We start from the raw sequence: 27,621 nt of genomic DNA, 5'->3' as shown, positions 1-27,621 counted from the left end.
TACCTACCAAGATGCCATCACAGACCCACTACATGCTCAGCGCTGGCGCAAGGCAATTGCGGAAGAATGACAAAGCCTCACCAAATTTGATACTTGGAAGGTAGTTGAACGCACAGCCAGTGAGCCAGTTGTTTCATGCAAGTGGGTATTCAAGGTCAAATACAACCTCCAAACTGGAGAGCCTGGGCGGTTCAAGGCCAGACTGGTAGCCAGGGGCTTCTCCCAACAATATGGTGTTGATTACAATGATACGTTCGCCCCTGTCATCCGACTAGAGAGCCTTCGAATGCTACTCACACTAGCCGTAAAGCACGACTGGCACATAAGCCTGCTAGACGCAATGAACGCGTACGTCGGCTCGAAGCTTGATAAACAAATTCACATGGAATTGCCTGAAGGAATTGAACTGCTAGGCAAGTTCAATGATAACGCAGTCCTACTACTGCTTAAGAGCTTATTTGGATTGAAGCAGTCAGGATTTCTATGGAACCGTAAGATTAGCAATCATATTCAAGATATTGGTTTCAAACCCCCTCACCAGCCGACCTCGGAGTATTTGTCAACAAACACGGTACAATTATAGCCTTATATGTCGACGATATTCTAATCCTAGGGAAGAACAAGAATGATATTGAATCTGTGAAGCAACAAATGAGAGAATTCCACCCTATGAAGGATGCCGGCAAATTAACGAAGATTCTCTTGGTATAGAGATTGAGGATGAGTTATGCAACACCTGTTTCTCTCAGCCCCAGCAAAAAAAACTAGAGAAATCAGAGTCTCGTCCATTAGATTCAAAATGAACATTTCTTATTCCGAAAGATTATCGGGAGAATGATGCATTTGGCCATTGGAACACGACTGGATCTAGCCTACGCAACTAGCCGGTTAAGCCAATTAATTCCTGGCTGAACCCCGAGAAGTTCACTTACAAGTGGCGAAGCACGTGCTACGTTATTTGGAAGGGACAGTTCAACTACAAGCTTCAAATCCAGCCCACCAGCGAACTCCTAAGCAGCTACGCTGATACGGCTTATGCTAATGCCACGAAATTCAAGTCTACTAGTGGCCAGGTTTTCATTCTAGGGAGCACGCCAATTACATGGTCATCAAAAAAGCAACCCCTAACAGCGCAATCTAGTACTGAAGCTGAATATATAAGCTTGTCTGATGCGGCCAAACAGGCAATTTGGCTACGCCAGTTCCTCAAGAATACAAGCACCTGGAATGCGAATGAGTTGAGCCTGCCATGCTTTATGTGGATAATGAAGGCTCAATCGCCTTAGCAACCATCCAAACGAGCCATTCTCGAAGTAAGCATATCAATATACGATACCACGCAATTCGAGAATACGTTGAAGCCGGCGAGCTAGAGATTCGTTACCTGCGTAGCACCCAGAATCCGGCAGACCTACTGACCAAGGCGTTAAACAGAACGGAATTCCAGATGCATATCCACAAGCTTGGGTTTTACTAACATCATCAATAATAAGCCTTGCCTTTTTGCCATTCCTCGCTACCTCAATGGAACGTTTGTCTCCGATAGCGATTACAGGGAAGGGGGGGGGGCGAATTCAAGCTGCTCTGGGCTCATCAAGAGGAACCCAAGAATGATGGTTATGAATCGGAGACTATCTGTGTTGATATCAAAGCTCTCTAATGCTATCCCTCCCAGGCAGTCAAATTGCCACAGGCGGAGAAATGGTCCGCAGTGCGTGAGCCCCAGAACAAAACGACTTGAATCCTGAGCTTCCAGGACCTCTGTGGCGTACCTTCCCAAGTTCAAGGCCATTCTCTTGAGAGGCTGTCATGCTTGGGATCATCCTTCAGTTCTCCGGGTATGAGAAAACCTAAGACAAGCGGCATATGGAGTCTTCGGTGTCACTTGGATCATTGACGAAGCCGACATCGAGTTTGCGTGTTGCAATGGGTTCCTCTACAGCAATTTTGGAGCCGAGCCATGTGCCTTTGCAAACTGATTAAGCTCCTGATAAACATCTATCAGTCACTTTAGCACCTTTTTTTCCCCCACTACATGCTCTGGCCAGTCCCTCCACCCCTTCTCTTCATTGTATAGATGCCTTTTGATGGACAAGTCTCACCAGCGGGCGGTAGCAGGTGTAGCGGAAGTCGCCTTTTTGAACACGCTGAAATAGACGCGAAAATTTCCAACGCTACATTGCCGCTGCTAATACTTGACTCAAGAACAAGAACTTGCCTCTGTACCCCGTAAAACAGAAAGCAAGTCGTGATATTGTCTTTTAACAGGCCTCATCAAGCCGATCGAGAGCACCATCATAACAAATTGGGTGTGTCATGTAGAACTTCTCTTTGTCTTGAAGCAAGTCTTGTAAATGACTCAGGGAGTCGTTCAAAGGGTATTTTTCAATGGCGTTTTGATCGCCTTGCGAAAGGTTCGCCATATTAAAACAGAGCGTTGTAAACTCTAGTGGTGTCGGCCACCGGAAATTGATAAGATCGCGGGAGTAGAGAGAGATGCATCGTCTCAGAGCTTTCCAGCAGAAGTACACTGAGTGTCAAAGAGTCATGCAGGCAAAAGGGGCGATGGATACAGGCATAAAAATTCTCCCCAGGATTTGTCTGACAATCACGAAGCCGGGACTACTCGGCAAGGATGGAACTTTGGGCCAACGATTAAATTTGGATGGAATTGGAATCACAAGAAATGTGCTCTAGCTCGACTGGACTGAATTCCCTGCTCCAGTAGCTAAAAGCATGCCCTAATGAAGTTGAATGGTCGCCTCGCGCCGCCTCGTTCGAGATAGAAAACCCTCCTCCTTCCTGCGGCAGCGAAAGCGAGACCATGAGAATAGCCAGGAGATTTGCTGGCTGGAGAGCTGGGCAGTCACAGTGAATGGGTTCCGGTGCCTAGCATATACAATAAAGCAGATACGGATAGGAAAGCAACCCTGGCTTCCTATCATGGCCCACTTGTACGAAAAGCTGGTCGATGGGGGGTGCAGACATAACCGTACCCATGCCAGGTTCACTTGGATGAAACCACATGCGTTCTTCGCATGTAACAACTCGCACTGAAAGAAACGTCTGGCAGGCGGTCCGCTGGATTTGGACGAACGTACCATCAGTCTGGATAACATTTCACGATGAAGCAGCCCCCGGATATCGAGAAATGTTACGGACTAAGATATGCGCCACGGCGGCGGCAGGGAGGTTGCCGACATAGCGAACAAGTGAACATGTGAATATGTGAATATGCGAACAAACGAACAAGTGAACATGCGCACATAGCGGACGCTATGATGGGCTATGTCCGGGTTTACCATAATTGGATCCTAGCAGAACAGAGCGCGCTCGGTTGTGCCCAGGACGTAGCAGGCATTCCGAGCTTTTGGAAGATGAAGACAGAAATTTGAAACAGGTTTATCCATCTCAGCTCCTAAGTTATAATAAGGTTGAAAAGAGCGGCCCTCGGAGTTCTGAGTTAACTATCCCTCCACGCATCCTTGGCTTGTAAGAACTAGCTACGGTTTTTCTAAAAGCCTCCTGGTTAATTAGACGAAAGAACCAGGACCCGCACATACGGGGTTGGTTTTATCTGGTATTCTTCATTTTGTCTGGCAGAAAACAGGAAAACAAGAAGACTGCGCAGACTGCGGCAAGATGGTGTACATGCGAGGAAAGAGGGTGGGAACATGTCCAATATCTCAAATGGTTGTTCTGTGGTGTAGAGGACGGAGCAAGGAGTCAATGTATGCATGTGTTGTATCTTACCCTTGAGCCATGCTCCAGAATAGTTTGACCACGATTGACTATTCTGATGAGCAGGGAAAATGTCCTATATCCAACAGCTAAAACAAACCATGAAAACAAGAAGGGAAACAAGTGCTTTATTCCAAGAACAATGTATATAAAACAAAATGGGAATTGAAGACAACTATGTGGTTATATATATATGAATGTAAACCAAAATGAAAAACCCAGAATTAAGAAATCGAAGAAACCAAGGAGAGAAATGATATCCATCTATCTACATCGCCCATCGTCGCAGGACGCTATACCCTCAATTTAAGCAAAACTCCACCCTCAATTGCAGCGGCTGGCATCTCTTCCCACCCTCGCCTCGCTTTTCTTGACGAAACTGGAAGAAACAGATAGCCTCCTGCAAGATGACTACATCGTCAACGACTTCATTGTCAAGATCCGCACAGTCCCGCTCTAGCTGTGCAGTCCATGCTTCTTCTGTGCTGGATCTTCATCGAGTTTATCCTCGTCATCATAGAGATCTAAACTCTCAACGTCATCACCGTCCCCTCCGTCAGTCTCGAGATCCTTCCCAGCATTCTCGCCCTTCCCGCTAGTTTTCAAAGCGTGCTTCCTGTTCTCGTCCCTCCCGCTGGCCTCCAGATCATCGTCGCCATCGCCATCGTCATCACCTGTGTCCAGGTCGTCTGCACCGCCCACATCCGCCTCGTCGTCGTCCAAGTCATCTGCGCCGTCCACATCCGCCTCATCGTCGTCCAAATCAAACCTGGAACTGTCATGGCTGCCAGATTTGAGAGAGTTCTCGTCATCCTCCGCATCATCTCCGTCGTCCAGGTCATCGACTAGACCTTTGCTGTTGGAATTTGAGGCATGTCCGTCGGACAATGTATCTTCTCCGTAGTCGTCGTCATCGTCCAAACCCCCGTCCTCATCCCAATCCTTCCAGTCGATATCCAAATCATCCCCATCCGCCTCATCATCATCATCATCATCATCATCATCATCATCGTCATCGTCACCGTACCCATCTTCCCCGTCAGCTTCCAAAGAACCCTCAGCATCATCACCCTGATCTCTCTCTCCAGGTTCTAAATCATCGTCATCGTCATCATCATCATCATCCCCACCCTTTCCGCTAAGCTGTAAATCGTTGTCGTCCTCTTTACGATCACCGGCCTTCCCATCTGGTCGCAGTTTGGACACCTCATCAACGCACAAGAACGAACCGATAGGCAACGCAGCCTTGGAGTATTTTGCAAACACGACATCTTTGCCCTTTCTGAAGGGCTCGCCTAGTTCGTCGCGGCCGTTGGGGTCTGCGTACGCTTGGCAGTAGATCCCTGGTTCTTTGACAGATGCGCCATATCCGCTACTTGCGGAGCCTGGATGGGATAAAGGAGGGTATGTTAGTAGATATAAATACAAATATATATATATATATATATATATATAAGCGTGATACGTGTCGAGGCGCATTTAAGGTCTGTATGTTTCTCAGGGGTTGTTTCGAGTGACATACGATATGTTCTCTCCAGCTCATCTAGCTTTACAACGAGATTAACATGTTTATCTTCAGCTGTCTTGACCTCGACCTGGAATAATGCCGAAGCGACGGCTGCGCACGAGGCGAGCAGAAAGCCCATGGTGGCCTTCATTTTCACAGCCCTTCCCCCTTCCCGAGCTCTCTATGAATTTCTGTAAGACGACGCGGAGAGATTGGGTATCCACAACGAGAGTATAGAATGATGGCAATGAAACACGAGCGCCCTTTTTATACAGAGCAGATAAATCGAAGGAAGGAGAGGGAATATAAAGAGGAAAATGAAAGGAAAATAGAGATCCCCCCAATAGTAATATGAACGAGCAACAAAACAGAAGAAAAACGATAATCCGGGAATATTAAAGGAGGGTGAGTTTAAGAATGATAAGGGATAAAGAATAAAATATAAAAAATAAAAATAAATAAAAAAAGGAGAGTGGATGCCAGGCGCGAAGGAGTTATATACGAGCCAATATGAAGCAATTCCCCGACTCCAAATGCCACCCGCACTGCCCTGTTCATCTCACAGCCTGGCCGTCATTATTGGCGGATTCCCTGCTGCCGAGTCCCCAGTGCCAGTCTAAATGGTCTGTTTTGGCAGTTCTGCGCCAACTCTCGTGCCGAACAACCAGCCTTGAGCCAGGCGGACGCTGTGCCCAGAGGCGCTAGATTTGGGCGGATCAGGGGTTGGCACCGTAATGTCGCGGGATGAGCCTAGACCGGGGGGGGGAAGAAGAGTAATCTCGCTGCGCCTATTCTTAGACATCGTCGCCCGCAACGACTGTCTGGAGGGTTTTAGGAGTTGGTCAAGTGTCATAGTCTCCCGCTCTGCTTCCAATAATAGTCTCGGGCGGTTGGGTTTTCTCGCAGCGATGTTTGGGGCTGATGTGAGTATTTAGATTAATGATCAGTGAGTTTTCTGATGATTTATTCGTGGCATTTCTGTTGTTTCACCAGCGATGGAGGAAGAAAACATCCTCTCGATTCACAGGTTGACCTTCAACCAGGTAACTATGAATGGTGTAGTAACTTAAATATTATTCCGCGTCCACTCAGCATCGAAACAGAGGGTGCAAACCACGCAGTCCGAGGCCATTCCCTCCCTAAGTAGAGGGACGAGTCAACCTGACATAAATCACAGACCCAACCTATCGAAGAATAAAATTGCAGCAACGGATGTGAACATTGTGAAGTGTGAGATCTTTGTAACCTTGTCACAGAAGCCTCTGGTTCACAGCCTCTGGTTCACAATTGGGGCGTTTCAAAAGAAAAAAAAAAAAAAAAAAAAAAAAATTCTAACGGCTGCGAACTAGGGCGAACTGTGTCCAATTCTCTCAACAGCCGGATGTATTCATGATGAATGTGGTGTCTTTAAGAGCATTTTAAGTATTTGAACCTTGCGAAACCTGAGAAAACCTAGCAGCGGACATTCTTCATCCTGGAGAGTTGAAAAAGACCCGCCATCTGCTGCGTAGTTATGCGACAAGAGTGAGCACCGAGCACATTATGGTTGCCGGTAAGATCTTATCTTCGCTCTTCAACATTGCATGGAATTCTTTTCTCTCTTGCTTAATGAGCTTCTCCATAATATTATCCCCTGCCCCAAATGTGCCGTTTTTAGACTTTCCTGGAAATTTAGCTTTGCCTTATCTTTTTCAATCCCCTGCCTCTTCGCTAAGAGGATACCAAGATGAATGAATCTCCAGAAGCCAGTGAGCGCGCCCAGAGCTGGCTCCAGTACGCCATCCTCGAGAAATTGGAAATCCAATTGACAGACAACCAGCCCCCGAGCGGATTTGCGCCGTTGTTTCCGTTCCTACAGACCAGCTAATGTAACAACGTGGCCTGGTAATGCATGACACCCAGGTATACAGAAATTGAACGCTTCGTTATCACCCCACAGTTCCGAGGTCCAGAGTTACTTGCAAGAACGGCAGTCCCTGAATGCTCTAGGACCCCTCTGATTGAGGGGAAGGGGGTTGGCGCTGGGTGGTGGCTATCTCCCGATTGGAAATCTGGTGAAGCGCCCACCGAATCTTGGAGGGGACGACCAAAATGGCCTTGATCCAATCAATACTTTAAAAGGCCGACAAATGCATTCCATTGCGGCTGCTTGTTCAACAGGAAAGGGCTCGAGTTGAGGAAGCGCCTTGCAGCTTCTGGGGCCAAATGGTCTGCAGCGCTCCGAGTTTCCTTAGAAAGCGTCTGCAGTAGATAACCCGGTGTCTCTCATGGCATTGTTGCTGTGTCGGGCCACTAAAGCTGCCATTTTTTGCCTCGCAGCAAATAGAATGTATCTATCACATAGATGTGCCGAGCCGAAATTGATGTCAAGCTGTCTCCGACAAACTTAGTTCTCGCCAGCTGTTTCGACCACCTGTGTTTCCCCAGGTATGTCAGAGAGGGAGGCCAGTATCGAAAGTCTCGCAATCACCGTAACCAGGCCCACAGAGATCTTCATTGTACTACTCAGAAGCTTGCGGTTGGGAATGATGAGACTGGACGTATTTGCCGTAAGCAGGTGTAAAGTAGGCAGCGATTCATGTTGTACCTGGGCTATACTTATTATACATACCGACCTTCAGCCTCCACTTCCAGAGATCTCCCATCTTTCCAGGCGCCGGAATGAAATGGCGACATCGCTGCCCTCATAGATAGTCAAGTCTTCGCAGCCGCCAGCCCGAGAGTGCCAAAGCATCCCTGCACGCTGTATATAAAAAATATGGGATGGGATTATGTCCCGCGATAAATAGGGCGGTTGGAGGCGCAGAATCTTCTCTGATCTAGTTATCTGTACGGAGACCTCCGCGCAACTAACCTCCCAGCCTGCGTGTCGTATGTCTCTGGATCAGGCCAACCTTGTTTGTTCGCCTTCAGCTATTGACGAGCAGCACAAACCGAAGACAGACTCGGAATAGTAACTGCGGACGGTCATGTCTACCCGTAACTTCACATCGTCCTCTTCAGGTCGGGTCCTGACTCCTATGGAGCGATGCTGAATAACTAACTAGCTAGCTAGCTATCGCGGGTTTGCTTTAAACAGCGGTTTGACACTATCCCGCTGGATCGGCGTGACAAAGTGGGCCCTGCTAGGGCTGGACAAGTCGACCAACAGACTGTGTGTCGCGGAAATGTGGAGTCAACAGGAGAGATTTATCTTCCGTGTAACTATGTCTCAGGAATGTGCGTGTGTGTATGCGCGACAGGGCAACGATTCTTCAGGGCGTTTTCCTAGCTACATCAGAGAATCAGTTTACGGCCCGGCTGCCTTGCCTTGCCTTGCCTTGCCTTGCCTTGCTTAACTAGTTACCATCTCATTTTTGGACCTGTTTGCGAAGCATGTCATTACAAGCACAGCTTAAATATGATGATGTTTGGGATATGGAAACAGGTCCGGATGTCAGAGTAAAGGCGCTTTTTTTTAGAGAACCCCTGTTGCAGAGGAATTTCATCCAAGACCTGATAAAAAGGAATCCTTGAAAAATGCCTTGTCTGCCTCCACCAAATACTGCTATCTGTAGTTAGACAGAGGTCAGCGGGATATTTGACTCTCGCATCACAGCATCCTTCTGTATATGTGTTTTAGGCATTTGACACAGCAGTGGGTAAAGCCCGTTGGACAGGAACAACAGGCAATCAGCGAAGAAACGCAAAACTGGTCATTTCTTTCTTTTTTTTTTTTTTTTTTTTTTCATAAACAGAGGCGCCTCTCATTCATGCACGTACTCCGCATGCCGGAAACCAACTATCCCGATGAAAGATACAAAATCCATCTTATCAGACAGTTATTTTGGCGTTCAACTTTATATGTGGACAAGACTAAACGATCACGAAAACACCCTGAAAAACATGATTCTTTTCCCGTGGAATATTCCACTTGGCTCTCATGGCCCTCAATCACCAAATCGTGGAATGGCCTTAAAAAGAGGAAAAATAATAGAATCGAATCGCGCGCAAATAGATCTGAGCCGGCCCTGAACATTCCGTAAGCACCTCAAAAGAAAAGGGTTATACAACAATTTCGATTTCAAGAGGTCAAATATAAACACCACATGCTTCGATTCGGTCCAGTTCCAGCAGCAACTTTCACAGAAAGCCCCTCTTAGCGACATTGCCACTCCTCCCCCTCCCCGGCCGCTCTACACTTGGGCCATTGATGGGTGACCCCGTCGGCCAGGACGGGGACCATGCATCTCAGCCATCGTTCCACGTACTCCAAGCCCAGAGATGACTGTCGAGGCTATAAATGCAGCCCACAGGAACCAGAGGAAGGCTGTGGCCGCCTGCGCTTCACGGCAGCGCTTCTCCTGGTCCGGTGCACCTCTGGTTATCGAGTTTGTGGAGGTGAAGGCCTGCAAAAGATGGATTTGCCAGGTCAGTATAAACCAGTCTTCTCCAAATCGCATGTTCCTTTGGGTGTAAAATATTCTTCCCACGCCTTTCCCCTTTCTTTCTTTCTTTCTTTCTTTCTTTCTTTCTTTCTTGTTTTGCCTTTTTGTCTGCAACACGTACCTCGTTACTGCAATCACGCACGCGCAGCTTTAAGGACAGAGCCACCGCACCGCAGAAAATGAAGATGTCATTCAGCAAATCGACGAAGCAGACGACGAGGGGGTGAATCATGAACGACTCGCTGATGGCGGCGGCGGTCAGGTAGAAGAGTGTCAGCATTGAAAATGCCGATACGAATAGGATGTAGCTCACTGATGCAGCGCTGCCGTGGAAGGCGTCTGCTATCATATTGCCGATGAGAGCCATGATGATTATCGTGAAGAACCACTGTGTGGACTCAAAGAGTGCTTCAGCAATCAAGGTTTCCCTCCTGTGCTTTGGGAATTCGACGTGTGATGGGAGGCCAAGGGGTTGCTGTTCTCGGTGATGCATACCTCGACACCCCGAAGGGCTATGTTGATCATTCTCAATGCCATTGTGATTGTGTTTTTGTGCGCACGCTGGATGCCCAGATGCGCGAGACGTGGTGACGTGTGTGCACCGTTTCCCAATCTGATAATAATGACGCTATGGCCCGTATGCAGAGAAATTGTGAGATATCAAATATCCGCTCGTAGTGCCAGTAGAGACGTTTGGTTAATCATACCAGAGGTAGCTCAGAATCTCCGAAGCTCAGAAATCAAATCGCTGAATTGCAGTCGAAAAAAGCTGTGTTTCAGGAGGCGAATAACAGGCCTTGGGAACAAAGGCACTTAAAAGTGGGTGGACGGGAAGCCCATTTATGAGTGCAGTCCACGTAGGCTACGTCATATCGCTTCCCTTTCAGCTTCATTCCTGGGAGTTTTGAATTAAGGTTGGTTGTATTTGCCATTTTGCAAGCTTTGCTTTTCCGATCGGAATTCAATTGCAGCCTGAGCCATATTGTTCGGGTTGTCTGCCATTGAGCCAAGTGGATGTGGTCTGGATGGCCATGATGTCATACCACGTGTTGCCAGCTGGGAGCTTGGGGTTCAAGCCACAAACATCCCAGGTTCGTTCGTTTTGGCGATGAAGTCAAGCAGGGGGGGGGGGGGGGGGGGGGTTGAATGTTTCGTGATTAGATCATCGTGTGCGAAACTTAGTCTGATCCGGGTGGGCTGTCTGTTCTGCTGTTCTGCTGTTCTGCTGCGTTCGGGCCTCGATCGTGATCTTCGGCAGTGGAAGGACGTAACTCAACTGGGCCCCAATTGTTTGCGCCTCCCCGAGATGAAGCAGAAGATGAGGGTTCTTGACTCGGTGAAGGCCCCGTTTATGTTCTAAGCAGGAGAAGAAGTCTCAGGTTCGCAGGTCTGCCGAAAAATCAACATCACGTTTGTTGTTGTGCTTGAATCCTCCAACCGGCTGCTGTCACATGTGTCACAACCAAGAACCAACCCCATCACAACATTCGACAGGAGGGATTTCATTCGATATCTTGGTTTCCAGCATGTAGAGGGTCCATCCTCTACCGAATTATTCTGAAACCCCGAACGTCAGAGCAGGGCGGTCTGCCAGCAAACAATCCCTGCAATAAACATTTGGTTGGAGAAAGTCAAAATATGATGCAATGCTGGGTGCTTACCTAGTGCAGTGCGCAAGGTGCAGCCGGGAACCACAAATGAAGAATTGAGAGATGCAACTCCGTCGCCTGTGAAATCTGAGGAGATCCATTTGCTCGAGTCCCGGACCGAGGGGAAAGGTTCTCGGACCATGTGGTTATTCACGTTTGACGTCTTAATCGATGTCGGTGGCTGTAGGGTGAGGTGATCTGAGGTGTTTGAGATGTTTTTTCCACATTGTCGATAGGGAGAAGTTTTGAGCTTTTGATATGATGGGGGGACTATTGGGTGATTGGTTGGTAGAGAAGGAACCACGGCATTAATTATCATAGGACGATATGAAGCTTGTCCAGCCAGAGGCTGAGTTCCAAGTTCAAAAAGAAGCAGATTCTTGAGGAATACGTTATCCATCCCTTCTTCCCGGAGGAAGAAAGCGGGAAAAGAGCCAGAGTTATTATATAAGACCGGGGCTGGCTTCCATCGCCGTACAAAGCGCCATTATTACAAATATAGGCTGTTAAATCTCTACAAATATTCATGTCCTCTGGTTCACCACCGTGAACCCACAGGCCTCAAACGAAACTAACTCTTTGATCAGAAGAAACCAAGTCAGCCCTACTCAAACCAAGTCGTTGTCTTCAAGGTCAAGAACAGGACAGTTGCAAAAGAGAGAGGGAGAAAGGAAGAGGCCATCAGAGAGAAGATTAAATGTTCGTCACTGCCCTATATAACCTACATCCCAAGCTCTCCGATTCATGGCCCTTGCTTGTGCAAGGGACAGGATAAGACGAGGATGCGATGTAGGCTATTTTCAACGGGCGTACGACTAAGGATGACGATATGGAGTTCTCATCATTTGGTTTGGAGGCTGCACGGATATAGACAGGCATCACGCAGAATGAAAGAGGGGCAAGAGGGACGAGGCAAGGGAGGGAGGCGAGAGAGGTGGGCAGCGATGCGATGTAGACATTGATAACATACCTATTCGATGAAGTTGTGACACTGCCCATCTTTTGCTTTCTGGGAGTGGTTTTTTTTTTTTTTTTTCTTTCCGTATTCCGCTTCATTCTTTCGGATCTGCATTTCCGTATGTCACATCAAAAGAGAAATTGTCATGGCAATTGCAAGAAGCAAATGATATCGAGCATCGAAGAAAGTCTTTAGTACTTAGATAATATGTCCATATCTCCTCAAAGATGTCAACCCCACCAAGCCAACCAAGGCAAACCAACCAACCAACCGCCCACACCATCCGCAAAAACTGAAGAAAAGAAAAAGGCTTGCATAATCATCACGCATGCAAACTACAGCATAGCATAGCATAGCATACACATCTTGATATGAAAAAGAGGGGGTCATCAAGGCATTAAAAGCTTGCTATCAACGTATTAATAAGAAGAAGAAATGAAAGAAGAGAAAAGAAGAGAAGAGAGGGAGAGAGAGAGAGAGAGAATCAGTTTTAAGTGGGCAGCCGGTAAACTAAGCCAGGCAAACACCCACCAAAGACTGTCAAACACAGCATCTGGGGGAAAGGGGAAAAGAAGAAAAGGGGAAAAGGGGAAAAGGGGAAAAAGGGGAATTGGCAAACGATCTCAACTCGCAACAGCCAACTGTGCAACAAGGTCCGACGCAACATCCAGGAACGGATAGGGACTCGTAACCTCCTTCTCCCGATTCCGAATCCGCTTGCTGGTAGGCTTCCACTCACCACCACCACCACCACCAGCAGCACCACCAGCAGCACCACCATCCTCATTCTCAACACGTATCACATTCTGGTACCCATCGCACTTAAAATCGACCATGAAATTGTTCGCCTCGAGCTGATATAGCTGTATATCGATGAACACCCAGACACCGTAGGCCAGCGGGTTGGGGTCTGAACCTGCCGGTGCTACTGACGACGACGACGAGGAGGAGGAGGAGGACCCCGCGGCTTCCGCTGTGGAGTTTGCTGTGGATGCGGGGCCCGTCGTCGTGCTTGTGTTGTCGACTGATGAGTTGCTGCGGCCCATGGCGGCGGCTTTCTCTTCTGGGTTTATCATTGCGTTTATCCGTCGGTTATACTCTTCTAGATCGCTGCTGCTGAAATGGGCGCTGCTTGAGAGGCCGGGGCTGAGGACGCCTTCTTTCAGCAGGCGGGCGCGGATGAACCAGAGGTCTTTCGGGATGTAGTAGTCTGCTGGGAGATTGGGGTACTTTTTTTGCAAGGGTTTTGGGATGTCTGAGGACATTTCGGGGGCCTTCTCTTGGCCTTGGTCGTGGTCGTGATCGTGATCGTGATCGTGATCGTGGTTGTGGTTGTGGTCGTGGTCGTGGTCGTGGTCGTGGTCGTGGTCGTGGTCGTGGTCGTGGTCGCCGTCTGTATATAGGGAAAGAGTACGAGGGGTGTGTGTTAGACGATGTTTTATTGAATAAAAAAGAAAGAAAGAAAAAATCAAATCAGGTGGAAATAATTGGATGAGAAAAACGCTTACCTGCTTCGGCGGGCTGGATTTCCCAAACCCCACCCTGCCCTTTGATAGCCTTGTATAGACAAAGCATAGCTTCATACGGCTGGTTCCGCGATCGAATGCCAAACTGCCACTTGCGCGATCTCTTCGGTTGCGAAGGTATTTTCTCCAGACTTTCCGGTGGCTCCAAACTGAGCTTCTCCAGATCAACAATGCTGCGCGCATGAGGCTTGAGAGCTCGTACCGTTGCAGCTTGCTCTTCTGGTGATCTCTCCTTGTGGTTGTCAGGGTCGCACTCAGTGCTGTTGTCTTGAAACTGGGGTCGCCCTCGCGAATCCTCCATGGACTCTCCGCTGTCGCGGGAATGTCGCTCCCTCTCGCGTTGGGCCATTATTTGATCGTGGACGTATGGTAGGCTTGTCGGTAGGATTCGTACATGGCTCACACGCTCCTCTTCGACCTCATTCATAGTGAATGCTGGTGTAGGTGTTGATGCGTCAACCGTCGAGGAAGATGCTTGGGATCGATGGAGAGCAAGAGGTGTGGCAGGTGTGCTTTTGGCTCTGCGGGTTGATGTACCACCAGGAGTAGGCGCTGTATCTGTAGCAACGGGGGAGCCCGTGGATAATTCTTCAGAGTCGGTAGGAGCTAAAAGCAAATCAGCATGAACGCTCATTTGACCACAAACGAATCGAATAACAAAACGAAAGCAACTTACAATTTGTTTGCATCATCTCATTTTCCACCACGATGAAGAAAGCGTCCTTGATTACACTGGGCTCCGGCTTTTTCAACGCATCGTATATGTCCTCTCTGTCAACACCCATTCTCTTCTGAAGCTTGCTAATCGCAATCTGCTGGATTTTCTCCTGCACAGCAATGGTTCGTCCTGGCGCTATCCTGCGGGGGTCGAAAGTGCTGTTGGGATTTGCTCCTGTGCCAACCCACTCCTCCGCGGGGGGTTGAAGATATCTGGGGAGGTTCTTGAGAAACCAGGGATCTTGACGGATTTCTGGAATGGTAATTCTTTGGACCGGATGCACTTGTAACATGGCACGTATCAACCGTGCAGCACCAGTCGAGATGTAAGAAGGCATGTGGAAATTTCCTGCAGCAATTTTCTTGAACAGCGCGGGAATGTAGTCGTCGTCAAACGGGAGCTTGCCCACGAGCAACACATAGAGAATAACACCACAGCTCCAGACATCCACCTCCGGCCCCGCATACAGTTTGCCTGATATAACTTCGGGAGCAGCGTAGTTTGGACTCCCGCAGCTCGTCTTCAAAAAGTTTCCGTCCGTCATGATATTGCTCAGCCCGAAATCGGCAATTTTGACATTCTTGTCTTTGTCGATGAGCAGGTTCTCCGGCTTTAGGTCCCGATGCACGATCTTGTGCCGATGGCAGTATTCGACAGCGCAGATTATTTGTTGGAAGAACTTGCGTGCCTCCTCGTCATTGCACCGCCCACGTTTCACTAGGTAGTCAAATAGTTCCCGCTCTGCATATTCGAGCACCATCACAATATCGATTTTTGTGGCTATCACAGTATATCTATTTTCCCTCCATGATAAACCCATCCGGTTAGTGTGAACAAGATACGTTTCTTCAGAACAGTAGAGAAGAGAGAAAATGCCAAAAAAAACAGGACACCCCAAATTTGAAAAAAAAAAAAAGAAGCAAAAAAGGAATTTTAACCAAGCACTAGCACGTACAGCTTTATAATATGTGGATGCCGCAAGAGCTGCAAATACTGTATTTCCCGATCAACCCGCCCAACCATATCCCGCGACAATAGCTTCCGTCTCGGTATAATCTTCAACGCCACCTGCCTCCCGCTTGCCTGGTGGACAGCCAGCTTGACTTTGCCAAACGACCCCTCGCCTAGTATCTTCACGGAAGTGTACTGGTCCAGGCGCTGCATGTCCCTGGCGGTGCCGGGGGATTGATCAGTGTAGGTGGGTCGGGACCGGGAGGAGGATGGCGGGATGGCGGAATGGACTCGGGTATTGCGGGAAGGGGAACGGTGCTCGGTTTCATAGGACGGGAGGGATATGGAGAGGTCTTCATCGTCGAGGGTTGCCGCCATGATGGGGCGGTTTGGGGGCGAATGGGCTATAGGGGGGTGTTGTGTTGCTGGAGTTGCTCTAAATGGGGGGGGTTTTCCAGGAGGAGTTGAGGGCGCGGGAACCAATGACGGCAGGCTGTCATGAGATAGGACTGTGTTTGACTGGCGCGCTGGGGGATTTGCTTCTGTTTCGCCCAATGATAGTATGGCTATGGGTGTGCAGGTGAATACATGAGAGGGTTGATGTGGCGTGAAGAAGATGGCGTGGGATGTGTTGTTGTTGTTGTTGCGGTGGACAGCCGGAAATCTGGAGAAGAGAAGGTTTGGTGGGGATATCCGCACTCACTGGTTGATCAGGAAATTTAATCAGGATTAAGCTACCAGAAGGCGCTGGATGGAATATGGAGAGAGCAGACCACGGCATTCAGAATATATAGAATAATGCAAAAAAATATATGTTTCCAGCTGTACGAGTCAGATTCATGTAATATATATATATATATATATATATATATCCATTGCCAAATCTAGTTACCTCATAGTTCTGTTGATTTTATTATAATGTGTGGTGCGATGCATGTACCCCGCACCACTGAACGACTTGATAAAATGTCGTGTGAAAATACCATGGGAGATTCAAGTACTGTCACAAGTAATCTGCGCTGTTTGTTGCCGTAACCGCTGCTTTATTCAATACATTCTCCATAGATTCATATTTTGCAAGTCAAAAATCAGGACAAGTAGATACAGGAGATAGAAGACAAGGAACAGCGTCAAACAGACATAACGTATGCCACCTCTCTCTCGTCAACCCCGCGCCTCTGTCCCCCCCTCCCCCGGCCGCTGTTAATGTATGCCACGTACCGTAGCTCATCTGGCATTTAGGAATAATGCACATAAGAAATAAACCATTTTCCTTTTTTAGTGTCTTTCCCACTTGCGTACATCCCTTTGTGTTGTGTAGCAGGGACTGGGAGGAAATAGCAACAGAGTTGCTCAGAGAGAAGAGAACAAACAAAATGGGGAGAGAGAGACGGGTTGCAGTAATATGAAATGGGAGATTGTCAAAAAAGTCAGACGACGCAAACGCCAGAACACCATACCAGCTTTGTACTATGAGCGGAGGAGAAAAATAAACGAATGAAAGAGTTGGGGTGGACCGAACCGAACGGCGGGATTTAAGAAATGTGAATGATCACCGGGATATCGTGATGCAGCCCCCGCAGAGACTCCGTCCCAAATCACCCATCCTCCTCCCCATTGGTGTGAGGGTGCGACTGCCCCTGCCCATGAGTCCCATGCATCCACACCCTCTTCCACGGCGCCTCATGTCCCGCCTCACGATCCCGCCGCATGCCCTCGAGCACCCCAACTATCCCGCCGCTCCGCAGCCGCTCCAGCACAACGTTCATCCCCAGCTTGCTCCTGAAGACCGCATCCCGCGTCCGTCTGACGCCCATAAGCTCAATGGTCCGCTGGATTCGGGCCGTCGACCACGCGGCGAGCATGCCGCGTTTGGTGTGCGCTTCTTCCTCGCTGTAGATGGGGTTGCCGGCGTCGTCGGTTGGTCGGGCCGGGTTAGGCACCGCTTCGCCTAGACTTGAGTTGAAAGTGACGGTTGTTTTCACGGATGTTCGTTCATCCTCGGGGTCGTCGATGGGTGTGGATGTGCCCGAAAGCCATGTTCGGGGTCTGGGGTCTCTTTCGTCTGAGGCGGAGGGGAGGCTGCGGTAGAGTTGTTTTTCCACGATGGTGAGGATTCCCGTCCACTCCACGTTGCGTGATTCGCTACGCATCCAGCCCTCCTTGGGGTCTACGACAGTCGTCTCTAGGATGAAGCTCTGGCTCGAGTTCGAGTTCGAGTTCGAGTTCTCAATGCCGCCATCTCCCTTGGAAAACAATTTCATCATGCCGAAGGGGACCCTGGAGCCCTTGAGGAGCAGCCGGGTGGTGTGCAGGCGCTCTGTGACTGGGTCGACATAGCGGTCGATGACATCGGTGGTCAGCACATGGGCGGAATAAGGGTTCGGATAGCGGAGGAAGAAGGCGAGGCAGACGGCGGGAAAGGAGTAGTCGTAGTTGAATGAGCTTTGGAAAACTTTCATCGTGGAGGTCGCAACATTGGGGAGGGGAGGGGGTTCTCCGTGAGTTAACTGGCGCAGCGGTATCGAGGGAGCCTGACGTCTGGTGTCTGGCTAGAGGAATGCGAGGTTGAGGGCGCCAGGCGGTGGATATCGACGACCCGCTTGCTTTTCTCTCTCTTTCCTGGCGTTGTTGGGATTTGTTGCAGGCTACTTTCCACCCTCTGAAATCTGCTCTGGAGTCGCTGGGCGTTGGCCGTTGGGTTTTCGCTTAGTCATCTACGGTGTGATTAGTCAGTGATCGCTAGACTGGACACGGTCGGGTCGGATCCCAGCCAATCACGGCACAGAGCTTCAACGGTAATGAAATGAATGAGCTCCTTTCCATATATAAATATATATATATATATATTCCACCCTGCAGCACCTCCAGCTCCGACGATCTCTGATGGCCGCGTACATGAGATGGAAGTATATATATATTTCGTATTTATGTACAGGCAAATCCAAGGTGTCTTGCGTTCTAAAACAAGCAAACAAACTAACAAGAAGAAGGAAAAGAGAGGAGCCGGATCAAAAACCAAAAAGAAGAACCAAATCTACCAAACAACAAAGACAAGTGCAAAACAACAAACAGACAGAATATAAATGCCCAGATCGATCTGCTCTTTGATCATTCATGCTCTCTTTTCATTGTTAACACTATCGGAACTCTTTTCTTCTTCTTTCCCTCATTCTTCATTTTTGCCTTGCTCTCATCTTCTCTTCTCTTGCCTTCTTTGTTTATCCCACCCAACAGCGCATTCACTGTATCTCAGCTCAACACGCGTGTTCATCGCAGGACGCGTTCGTACTTTATGCCCTTGACCGATCCGCCTTGCATCGCGGTTCGTACATCGCGCTTGAAACCCTCGGGGTTTACCCGTAGATCTACAGCTGCTTCGGCGTTTAGGGGATCGTCGGGATTTGGTTCGAGGAAGAGGTGCTGTCGATTTAAAGAAATGGACATAGTTTTAGCATAGGTGTTAGTGGATTCGCTGCTTGTTGTTAAAGGACATGGTGTGGTATGAGCAAAAAACAATCAAGAGTCTCACCATCAAGCCCAACGCGACCATTTTCATACCCATCACCGAGGTCCAGGAACCGTGCCTTGCTGAGTCAGGCTTGTCCAGAATGTTCAGACATACGTTTCCTTCGGGCAAGATGTTGGGATGGTAAATCTTCTGCGTGCATTTCACTGTCGGCGGCAGATCGGGGTACTCGTCCGGGACATCGATTTTGAACTTAAATAAGCCGCCCAGATACATCCCTCCGGGAGGCTCGAGGATCAGGTAAAAATGCATCGGGTCCGAGGGATCGGGGTATTCGAACTGGAAAAATTGGGGGAGGCCTTTTGCTGTCCGCTCTTCATCCTCGTACTTTGCAATATCTTTGAAATCTGTGTGGAAGTGGAGTTAAAATCTTGTGGAAGTTGAGGTGAAACTGGTAATAGACGAGATGGATTAGATGAACGCACCATGTTGCAGACGCAGCTTGACTGCCGGAACCCTGTTGTTGGTCTTTCCTCCAGCAGTAACAGCAGTCACACCAGGAGCGGCAGCATTTTCTCGTTCACTCTTTGTCTGATGGTGTAAAAGTCAGTTCCGGTTTGGCTCACCCGAATGTAACAGTAGAAAGAAAATGATATAACCAAATGCGAAGAACAGAGAGCAAAAAGTCTTAATTCTGATGAAGAAGGTATGAAAAGGAACTGGAAACAGAGAATCATGAAGTACCCTATCACACTATATGAGACCAACCATTAACTTACCCGAAGTTCTATAAACTTCAACATTGTGAAACAATACTTGTTAGTTCGCCCTCTTTTTCTCCAGGTAACAGAACGACACAAATCCACCAAATACGGGCAGCACAAAAAGTGAAAAGAGGGATACAAGTCAAATGATTAGCTGTTGGCTTCGTATATCCCTTGCGTGCCCCAATAAAAAAACACCACAATTTGCTCTGATATCCGCCCCGGTACCCCGGAACAGCAAGCTCTACGAAAAAAGGTCCGTGGTTGGTTTTATTTTGGGCTGATGAAAACTGTTGTTTCGTAATGCCAATAAGACGCTGAAGCTGGTTCCAGGGAGGGATCAGGAACCAGGAGCAAAAAGCGTTGACCGTTAGCAGTAGTTCGCGTTATAACTCGGTGCCAGTGTCCTTATCCCGTCGAGCCAAACATCCGGTTTTTCTTTTTTCCGTCCTTCCTCTTGGAAGATTAGATCAGACCAGAATATACCAGAGGAGAGAAAGGCCAGAGAAGAGCAAATCAACCGTGCCAACTTCTGCTGTCGTCCGTTGCTGCCAACGTTGGGAGTTTAGGTGTCGCTGTAGTCGCGTGAGGGGTTATGAGAGGGAAGAACGGTGGGGTAAGCGGGGGACAGCTGAGGGTCAGATCCAAAAAAGGGAGAGATCGAGTGGAGAAAGGGAGATAGTAAAAGTCCGTTAAGGAGAAGGAGATGGGGTTGTGGAACTCGGCGGTGTTGGGTTGGATGTGTTGCAGGTAATGATCCGATGTGCAATGGAGGGATGGGGAGGAGCCAGAGAAAGGGATGAAGTGTATATACAGTACGCGCTGTGAATATGTACTATGTACTGCATGCAACGTATTGTTATTTTAGTTTCTCGTTCTGTTTGCTTAGCGGAGGAGGACGATATGCTTGTTTTCAAGCTGTGGGGTCGAAGTCGAGGGTGAAATTCCAGGTTCAAGCTGGCGTTGGGGTGATGTGATGATGAAAAAAAAAAAAAGAGGCAGAGTGGCGGGGCACGTGACGTGGTTGTCTGGTTCGGAAATTGGGAGGGTCCAAAGGGTGGAAAAGCGATAACAAATGTATTTTAGGTGTTCGGACAGTGAAATGGGAATGAATGGAATAGAAGCACGAAGGGGCTGGAATAGGCAGAAATGCGAGCCAGCCAGCCTAGTGGATGGGTGTTTACTATAGATGTTAGGCCCGCCGCCAGGGCGAGGAATATGACCGGAATTTTATACATCTTGGTCTTCTACTTTAGACTTCTGGACTACGCAGGTGCGCTGGTATCCACGGCACATCGAGCTACAGAGCTAGAAATTCCTGTTGCTTGATACCTCTTTATTACGTGTAAGATTAACCTACTTCTTCTTGAACAGCAACAGCACAGCGTAGGAATTCCATTGAAGCAAGCAGGAAGGCAAATGGAGAAGGAAAGGAACAAACTAGCATTCGAGAAAAATATAACGGCCAGAATACGACGGAACAAGAGCAGCTGCTCAACTGCAAAATGAGAATTAACAGGACCAAAGGGGAAGCTGGGTATATCCATCATGTAGGATACCAGATTACAAGACTGGCAATCCGACAGCACGAGAAGAGACGGCAGAATAAGGACAACAGCAAGAATTTAACCTCAGCTCAGCTCAGGTCAGTTTCATAGGCGCAAACGAGCGGGGGAAGCGGTAAAACTACGCAGAGAAGGGAGGAAAAACTGTATTTAAAAAAATGTCTTGACATTATTAAACGAGAAAGACTAGGAGATGTAGGGTGAGGGAAGACAAGTGAAGAGAAAATATAACTGAAAAAATACAAAAGAGAAAACCAAAAAAAAAAAAAAAAAAAAAGGTGAAAGAGGAAAGAGGAAAGAGGAAAGAGGGGAATAAACAGACAGCGGTGCATATTTCATTATAAAAGAAATGAGAAAAGAGAAAATTGAGACCGAATTTTATTACCAGCTCGCACGGAGTATGGGGTAGGGAAGGGGTCTTCTGGCAAGCCAAAATAAATGTATGAAGGGGACAAAACAAAATCAGCCTACACAAATTTCGAAACAAGCCAGTAATTACAGGAGACTGCGGACGGAAGGGCAGTGCAGAGGAGAGAATAAAAAAATCAATTTATCTTCTCGCGAAGCAGCACATAATACCCGTCCGGCCGAGGAACCAACATGCACCGATAAAGCGGACGAGGGAAAGTACGGCGGTGGCCCACAGCAGTGCTTGGAAGAAATGGGTTGTGCGTTTTGTTGCGCGGGACTGGAGTGTCAATCGTGTCAGCTTTGCATGGTTATCAAAATGGGGGAAACAGGGAAGAGAGAGAAGAGCAGAACGTACATCAAACCCAAACTTATTAGCATCTTCACTCGTAAATAGCCACAGCCAGAATCCCATTAGAAAACAACCATGACGTCACCAACCGCGTGCGGAAACTCTTATACGAATCATCCAGCGTCTTCTTCTCCACAACCTTCGGCTCAACAAACGGAGTCAACGCGCGTTTCACAGTGCTCTCAAACTGACTATCGATATCCGCCTGCGGCTTATCGATCTCCTCAATGACGGCTTCTTTGCCGCCTTCATCCTTCTGCGTTTGGGCTGAGGGCAGCGCGTCCGCTTTGTCCGCACCCTTGGTACCCCAGGAAACGTCGTGCCAGTTGCTGAAGGCGTACACCATTAGAATGTTTATGAACGAGGACATGATGAGGAGGTAGGAGGGGAAGGACGTGAACATGTGCCATGGGTCGAGGTACAGGAAGGAGGCAACGAAATAGAGGCCGAAGGTTGCGGCGAGGGCTATGATGATGATTCCGGGGCCGGAAGAGGAGAAGAAGGATATCAGGAATGGGCCGATGCCGTGGGTCGTGTCGAAGGCCAGTCTACCGCCGGAGAAGGCGCGGATGACGAGGTACATTGATAGGACTATTATGTAGAATTGGATTATGCCGAAGACGATGAAGGAGGTTATGTACGAGTATTTGGAGCTGGGGTTTTTAGTTATATTATTAGGGAGTTTATATGTAGATGAGTAGTGTGGTGAACTTACCCCTTGGGACGATTACCCAAAGCCAAAATGAACTGTAGGAGCAGGAAGGCTATGTACAGGTACTTCAGAACTGTATTAACGATGGGAGTCGCAGTGTTGCCAAATGGGAATGCGCGCTCCTGGTCACTCACAGACCCTGGGCTGGGCGGGCTACCGACGAGGTCCATGATAACGGAAGTTGTAAGCCAGTAGGAAGCTGTATAGAGCAGTTAATAAACCTACCCAAAACTGGATATTTGTTGAATGGGCGAACATACCAAGTGCAAACCAAGTCAAGAAAACCGTAAACAAATTGTAAAGCATCTGAATATGGAAAAAGAACATGCGCAAAATATTGTGGCCACTCTTATACATCCTCCCGAAATGCATGAGCGAGTAAATACTGGCCGCAAATGAACCGTTAAGCCACCGACGTCTCTGTCCGATGAATTCAGGAGCACCCTCAGGAACATCAGTCTCACCCTTGGACGACTTGACATATGACAGATGCCACTTCGACCCCGCTTTGGCTACCAACTCGAAACACAGAATTCGATCCTCAGCCAAGAACATGTTCTTCTTGAAAATGTTCATGCCCTCGATTCCCTTGGGGCCAAGCTGTTTCGACAGCGTGTGGTCACCGTGGAAATATTGCTCAAGAGGTCTACCCATGATGGCGCGGAAGCGGTAAGCTGAGAACGCGCCGGGAAGCACACTGACGTACCCGAAGGAGGATTCCAGGGGTTTATCGAGAATGTTACTGATTTTGTATTCGAAGTTTTGTGCCGCGACGAGCGGATTGATGAGCTTTTTCCAGCCCTTACCCAACATAGCGTGGATTTCACCACAGGAGCCACCCAGATCTTTGTCATTGTAGAAGGCCTCCCAGAGCGCTAGGAGGGATTTGGGACCTGGTTTGGTGCCTGCATCGAGCAAGATGCAGACTTCCGGGTTGAGGATTCGGCCAAAGGCATTGAAGAGCCATCTGTGAGAGTTGATTTTCTTGCTGTTCTTCTGCTTCAGACACAACATCATCTGGACGGGAGGCAGTGTGGACGGGCCATCATCGTGTGGACGAATGAGTTGTTGGTTAGCGGTCACAGAAAGCTGGGTGGTATATTCAAACTATTTTGGCGTCAGTAGAGTAGAAGTATATTAGATGTGCGCAATCTACTAACAATATGTGCGACAGTCTCCTTCCCGTCGACATCTTTCTTCATAACGCCATCCTGGTAGATTCCCACTGTGGCCAGCACATCGAGGGTATCTTTGTCGCAAGGGTCAATTCCATCGAAGACGAGACAGACAACAATTTTCTGCCAAGCAGGACCGCCCTTGTTCCAGAATTCAGACTTCTTGAGGTTGACAATGTCCCGGATATTTTGCATCACGCCGTGTAAAGTGCGCGAAGTAAGCATTTTATCTTCGTTGTAATATGTGATTGCAACTAAGAGCTCTGTATGGCGGTTATACATTGCAGGCCGCAGATTGTAGCCATTGTGCAATGTGAACTCATTAGGATCACATGTAGCAGCGGTGTCTATGATATCAGTTTAGAAAAACTCCTCTAATTCCCTTATATACACGACACGGTAATAGAGAAACTCACATCGCATATGGGTAAATTCCTCGCTCCCACCCTCGAGATCATTGCGGTATTTAGCCTGCACAGCATTCTGAATAGCACTAGGAACCGGATAATCAACACTGAGAACAGAGCCTTGAACCAGCTTGACCTTCCTAGTAGCATAACGACGTAGATTTCCCGGGCCTTGTCTCTGACGCCAGGCCTCTGTAGACGAAGTTTCACTGCGGGTGTATGGCGATGGTATGCGGCCAGGCACGCCAAAGCCGGCAGCGGGATTCTCGCCCATCTGCCCTCCGTAATGATCTTGGGACTGGGGTTGGTCTGTTACGTAGGATTCTGTCAGGCTGTATCCGGAGGCGGAGTGGAACGGAGAACCACCGCGCTGGTGGGGGTCGTCGAAGGGGCCACTGAAGGGGCCTTGGTTTTGGTGAAGGAGAGATTGAGATGCATCGTGCTCAGCGGGGAGGTTATATTGCTTTGTTTAGGACAAAGGATTAGGTTAAGTCTTGGAAGATGTGGAGAAGAAGTAGGAGAAGATTTGAAGAGTGAAACAAGGATTATCTCTCAAGGTTTGCAACATGGACGTTATCAATGTAACCAGGAGGGGTTCTATGTATGATCACATATTGTAATCAAGGAATGTACATGGACAGTACTTACACTTCCGTTTTGGGGGAGGTCGTGCAGGCGATGGGCTTCGCCGTAGCCGCCGCCGGAGGGATGAGGGCCTTGATAGGCCATGATGGGAGAAAGTGGTCGCAACCAAGTGAGCTACAGGTTTCGGGATGTGTAATAGCAGGTGTAGTTTAAGCTGTGATGAGTGAGAGAGAAAAAGAGACAGAGATGGGCAGGGGTGAGCAGAGGTTGAGGTTGAGGTTGAGGTTGGGGGGAGGTTTGAGAGGGAATAAAAAGAGGAGTTTGGCGGTGGAACACGCAAGAACAAAAAGCACAGAATCTAGACCAACAAAAGAAGAGAGAGAAAGGCAATGGAGAGCGTGCAAGAGAGTGAGAGAGAAATCATGAACGATAACAATACAGGCGACTATTCCTGGGGCCAACTAGCAACAACAGAACTAGCAGAGTTAACCCACGCCAACAACAAGATGAGGGAGTTAGAGTAAAAGAGGGAGAGAGAGACAATTGAGTGGAGGTTTTTTTTTTTTTTACTCAAGAGAGCGAAAAAGCCAGAAAGGAAAATAACAGGGATTTTTTTTGTTTACACGGGAGGCGAGAATGGTACGGTACGGTACCAGAATGTCAAGTTTGGTACGTACACAAGCGGCGTTGCGACCATCCCTGTTCCTGTCACTGTTATTATGGATACTTGGTTCAGGTACCGAGTAATACTCTGCCCGTTGCTAGGGTAAACTTACTGTACCGGTTAGTGCCCTTACGCAACCAGAAGTCCCTCAGGCCTGAAAGTAAAATTACAGGGCGGTGGCTTGTGAGGGTATTGTCCGCCCGCCAGCCCACTCCAGCAACAGTAATCTTTCCGTTGTATGGCATCCTCAATATCACGATACGAAAATACTGAAAAGGCTCTGTATGCTATTTATGGACATATTATCAAATACAGATCACATACGGAGTAAATACACAGTTGAATTAGCTGGCGCCGATGTTCATGATAATCAATGACCCTCGAGCATGCATTTTGATAGAGAAGATAAAATGAATGTTTTCCGCAAAGATTCCATTCCCCCGGGGATCAAAGTCCCACACGTCATTCCCAACCTTTGGTAGGTTACAGGAATAAATCAGTCTGGCCGACCAGCCAGCATTTTTCCCAACCCCCCCACACCACCCCCAAGTCATATAACCGCCAGGTATATTCCAATTTTTTTTTCTTTTTTTCTTTTTTTTTTTTTTTTTTTTTTTTTTTTTTTTTTTTGGCTTCCATCATCATTGTCATATCATCCACTCCGCTCAAGACTTCCTCATCCGCGTTCAGCGTAATGCAGGACGTAGTATGTACATCTCAATAACTGAATTGTCCGTTAGACTTGTCTATGCTTTACTTACATCAGCCCTTCAACACCCAACTAATCTACAAAACTCCGCCACTTCTCCAACCAGATATATTCCCCTCTCTCGTTGCACAGCCTTCCAGGTGCTGTCAGTAGAACAAGACAAGACTTAGAGATGCATGTCATGCCATGCCTTGCTCCTTGTGAGCAACCCAGGCTGCCCACACTGATCTTGCCACACTGATGGAGTGTTTCTGGTTCAGTTCCCCAAGTATGCAAGCTTGCACTTCAGGTCCCTTCGTATTCCGATTCAATTTGTCTCGCATCTTCCCGTGCTCAAAGGACTTCCAAGTCTGTGCGATCCATGAACTGTCGTCTACCTACCAACCATCCATCATTAAATGGTTCCAAGATTGGCAATGCTTAATCATTACCAGACTTCTTTGAACCAATGTAAGCATGTAACAGATCTCTCCAAAAACCGGGCCTCGGTCCTGTCGTTCCCAACGAATGATTATACTCATCGGGGTGCCAGCATTCCACGAGCACTGGTTGGTCTGGGTTGGCATCGCGTTTATCAGAAAGGGAAATGTGAAATAGTTTGATCGGGTGGGCGGATTGCGATACCTTCCTTAACGCTTATCCTTACATGCGAAGGTGAAGAGGTGCTCGGGCTCTACCAATGTGTTTAAAATACCAGTCCCCCACTCTTCAATTTTTCATCACATTTCTCATCCGCCCTAAACTCCACCCCCGTATATTTATATCAAACCAGAATCGACAATCAGGAAATTCTTCCTTGTCTGAACCGCCTAACTTAGGTCCTGTCCCGTAACATCCACTTTTCACTGAACCCAGGTGAGGAGCAGCAACAAACCATCCAATCCCCTAAGACCTCATCTGAAACTGAAACAATCCCTTCTCCATATGTAAAAGGGGCTTGATGATCAAACCTTGGAACTTATCACACCTGCATCCCCGATGGCTTATTACCCTCGAGCTAAGACTCCCCTTTGTCTCCTTAATATATTCAGTTTGCATCAGAGATATAATTCAAGCCAGATCCCAGACTACCAGTCCCAGGTTAACTACCCTGCTGGTATCATAGATTTTCCAACACTTAAAAAGAAACACTTGTGGTAGTAGTTACTACCAGCGAAACATTTTGTTAAATGTTCAAATAGTCAAATATAGCCCAAAAGATAGCCAGATGTTGATTGGCTTCACAACTGCTCGAGGCGGATGATTCACCGATACAAATAATTACTTAAATGTTTCAACTTAGTACAAAATTAAAACCTGATCAGAAATATAAATTACATATTTAACATATAAAA

General features: G+C 48.0%; 9 protein-coding genes across 9 annotated transcripts; all 9 read right to left on the bottom strand.

The window, feature by feature from the left end:
* Positions 1 to 4,197: 4,197 nt before the first annotated feature.
* PADG_06444 (uncharacterized protein) lies at positions 4,198 to 5,387 on the bottom strand (the record flags this gene model as incomplete). The annotated part of the gene is made up of 2 exons (XM_010763588.1): positions 4,198 to 5,126; positions 5,264 to 5,387. 2 exons carry the CDS (start codon positions 5,385 to 5,387, stop codon positions 4,198 to 4,200), a joined length of 1,053 nt encoding a protein of 350 aa, XP_010761890.1.
* Positions 5,388 to 5,864: 477 nt separating this feature from the next.
* Positions 5,865 to 6,101, bottom strand: PADG_12114 (uncharacterized protein; the record flags this gene model as incomplete). The annotated part of the gene is made up of 1 exon (XM_010763670.1): positions 5,865 to 6,101. The coding sequence occupies one exon, from the start codon at positions 6,099 to 6,101 to the stop codon at positions 5,865 to 5,867; it is 237 nt and encodes a 78-aa protein (XP_010761972.1).
* A 1,533-nt stretch (positions 6,102 to 7,634) lies between these two features.
* Positions 7,635 to 7,924, bottom strand: PADG_06443 (uncharacterized protein; the record flags this gene model as incomplete). Its single annotated transcript, XM_010763587.1, has 2 exons — positions 7,635 to 7,782; positions 7,860 to 7,924. The coding sequence occupies 2 exons, from the start codon at positions 7,922 to 7,924 to the stop codon at positions 7,635 to 7,637; spliced, it is 213 nt and encodes a 70-aa protein (XP_010761889.1).
* A 1,499-nt stretch (positions 7,925 to 9,423) lies between these two features.
* PADG_06442 (uncharacterized protein) lies at positions 9,424 to 10,212 on the bottom strand (the record flags this gene model as incomplete). Its single annotated transcript, XM_010763586.1, has 3 exons — positions 9,424 to 9,636; positions 9,797 to 10,063; positions 10,171 to 10,212. The coding sequence occupies 3 exons, from the start codon at positions 10,210 to 10,212 to the stop codon at positions 9,424 to 9,426; spliced, it is 522 nt and encodes a 173-aa protein (XP_010761888.1).
* Positions 10,213 to 11,247: 1,035 nt separating this feature from the next.
* On the bottom strand, positions 11,248 to 11,724 carry PADG_12113 (uncharacterized protein; the record flags this gene model as incomplete). Its single annotated transcript, XM_010763669.1, has 2 exons — positions 11,248 to 11,279; positions 11,337 to 11,724. 2 exons carry the CDS (start codon positions 11,722 to 11,724, stop codon positions 11,248 to 11,250), a joined length of 420 nt encoding a protein of 139 aa, XP_010761971.1.
* A 1,181-nt stretch (positions 11,725 to 12,905) lies between these two features.
* On the bottom strand, positions 12,906 to 15,855 carry PADG_06441 (CAMK/CAMKL/AMPK protein kinase; the record flags this gene model as incomplete). The annotated part of the gene is made up of 4 exons (XM_010763585.1): positions 12,906 to 13,675; positions 13,791 to 14,414; positions 14,485 to 15,320; positions 15,482 to 15,855. 4 exons carry the CDS (start codon positions 15,853 to 15,855, stop codon positions 12,906 to 12,908), a joined length of 2,604 nt encoding a protein of 867 aa, XP_010761887.1.
* A 1,220-nt stretch (positions 15,856 to 17,075) lies between these two features.
* On the bottom strand, positions 17,076 to 17,939 carry PADG_06440 (uncharacterized protein; the record flags this gene model as incomplete). Its single annotated transcript, XM_010763584.1, has 1 exon — positions 17,076 to 17,939. One exon carries the CDS (start codon positions 17,937 to 17,939, stop codon positions 17,076 to 17,078), a length of 864 nt encoding a protein of 287 aa, XP_010761886.1.
* Positions 17,940 to 18,747: 808 nt separating this feature from the next.
* Positions 18,748 to 19,749, bottom strand: PADG_06439 (NEDD8-conjugating protein UBC12; the record flags this gene model as incomplete). Its single annotated transcript, XM_010763443.1, has 4 exons — positions 18,748 to 18,900; positions 19,010 to 19,353; positions 19,432 to 19,537; positions 19,726 to 19,749. The coding sequence occupies 4 exons, from the start codon at positions 19,747 to 19,749 to the stop codon at positions 18,748 to 18,750; spliced, it is 627 nt and encodes a 208-aa protein (XP_010761745.1).
* Positions 19,750 to 22,066: 2,317 nt separating this feature from the next.
* PADG_06438 (chitin synthase B) lies at positions 22,067 to 25,058 on the bottom strand (the record flags this gene model as incomplete). The annotated part of the gene is made up of 6 exons (XM_010763442.1): positions 22,067 to 22,688; positions 22,751 to 22,946; positions 23,008 to 23,854; positions 23,908 to 24,269; positions 24,339 to 24,792; positions 24,978 to 25,058. The coding sequence occupies 6 exons, from the start codon at positions 25,056 to 25,058 to the stop codon at positions 22,067 to 22,069; spliced, it is 2,562 nt and encodes an 853-aa protein (XP_010761744.1).
* Positions 25,059 to 27,621: the final 2,563 nt, after the last annotated feature.

The sequence above is a fragment of the Paracoccidioides brasiliensis genome (genome assembly GCF_000150735.1).
Source record: "Paracoccidioides brasiliensis Pb18 unplaced genomic scaffold supercont2.8, whole genome shotgun sequence".
NCBI classification, from domain to species: Eukaryota; Fungi; Ascomycota; class Eurotiomycetes; order Onygenales; family Ajellomycetaceae; genus Paracoccidioides; species Paracoccidioides brasiliensis.
The sequence above is the reverse complement of the archived record's forward strand: the minus strand, read 5'-3'. Positions and strand labels throughout refer to the sequence as shown.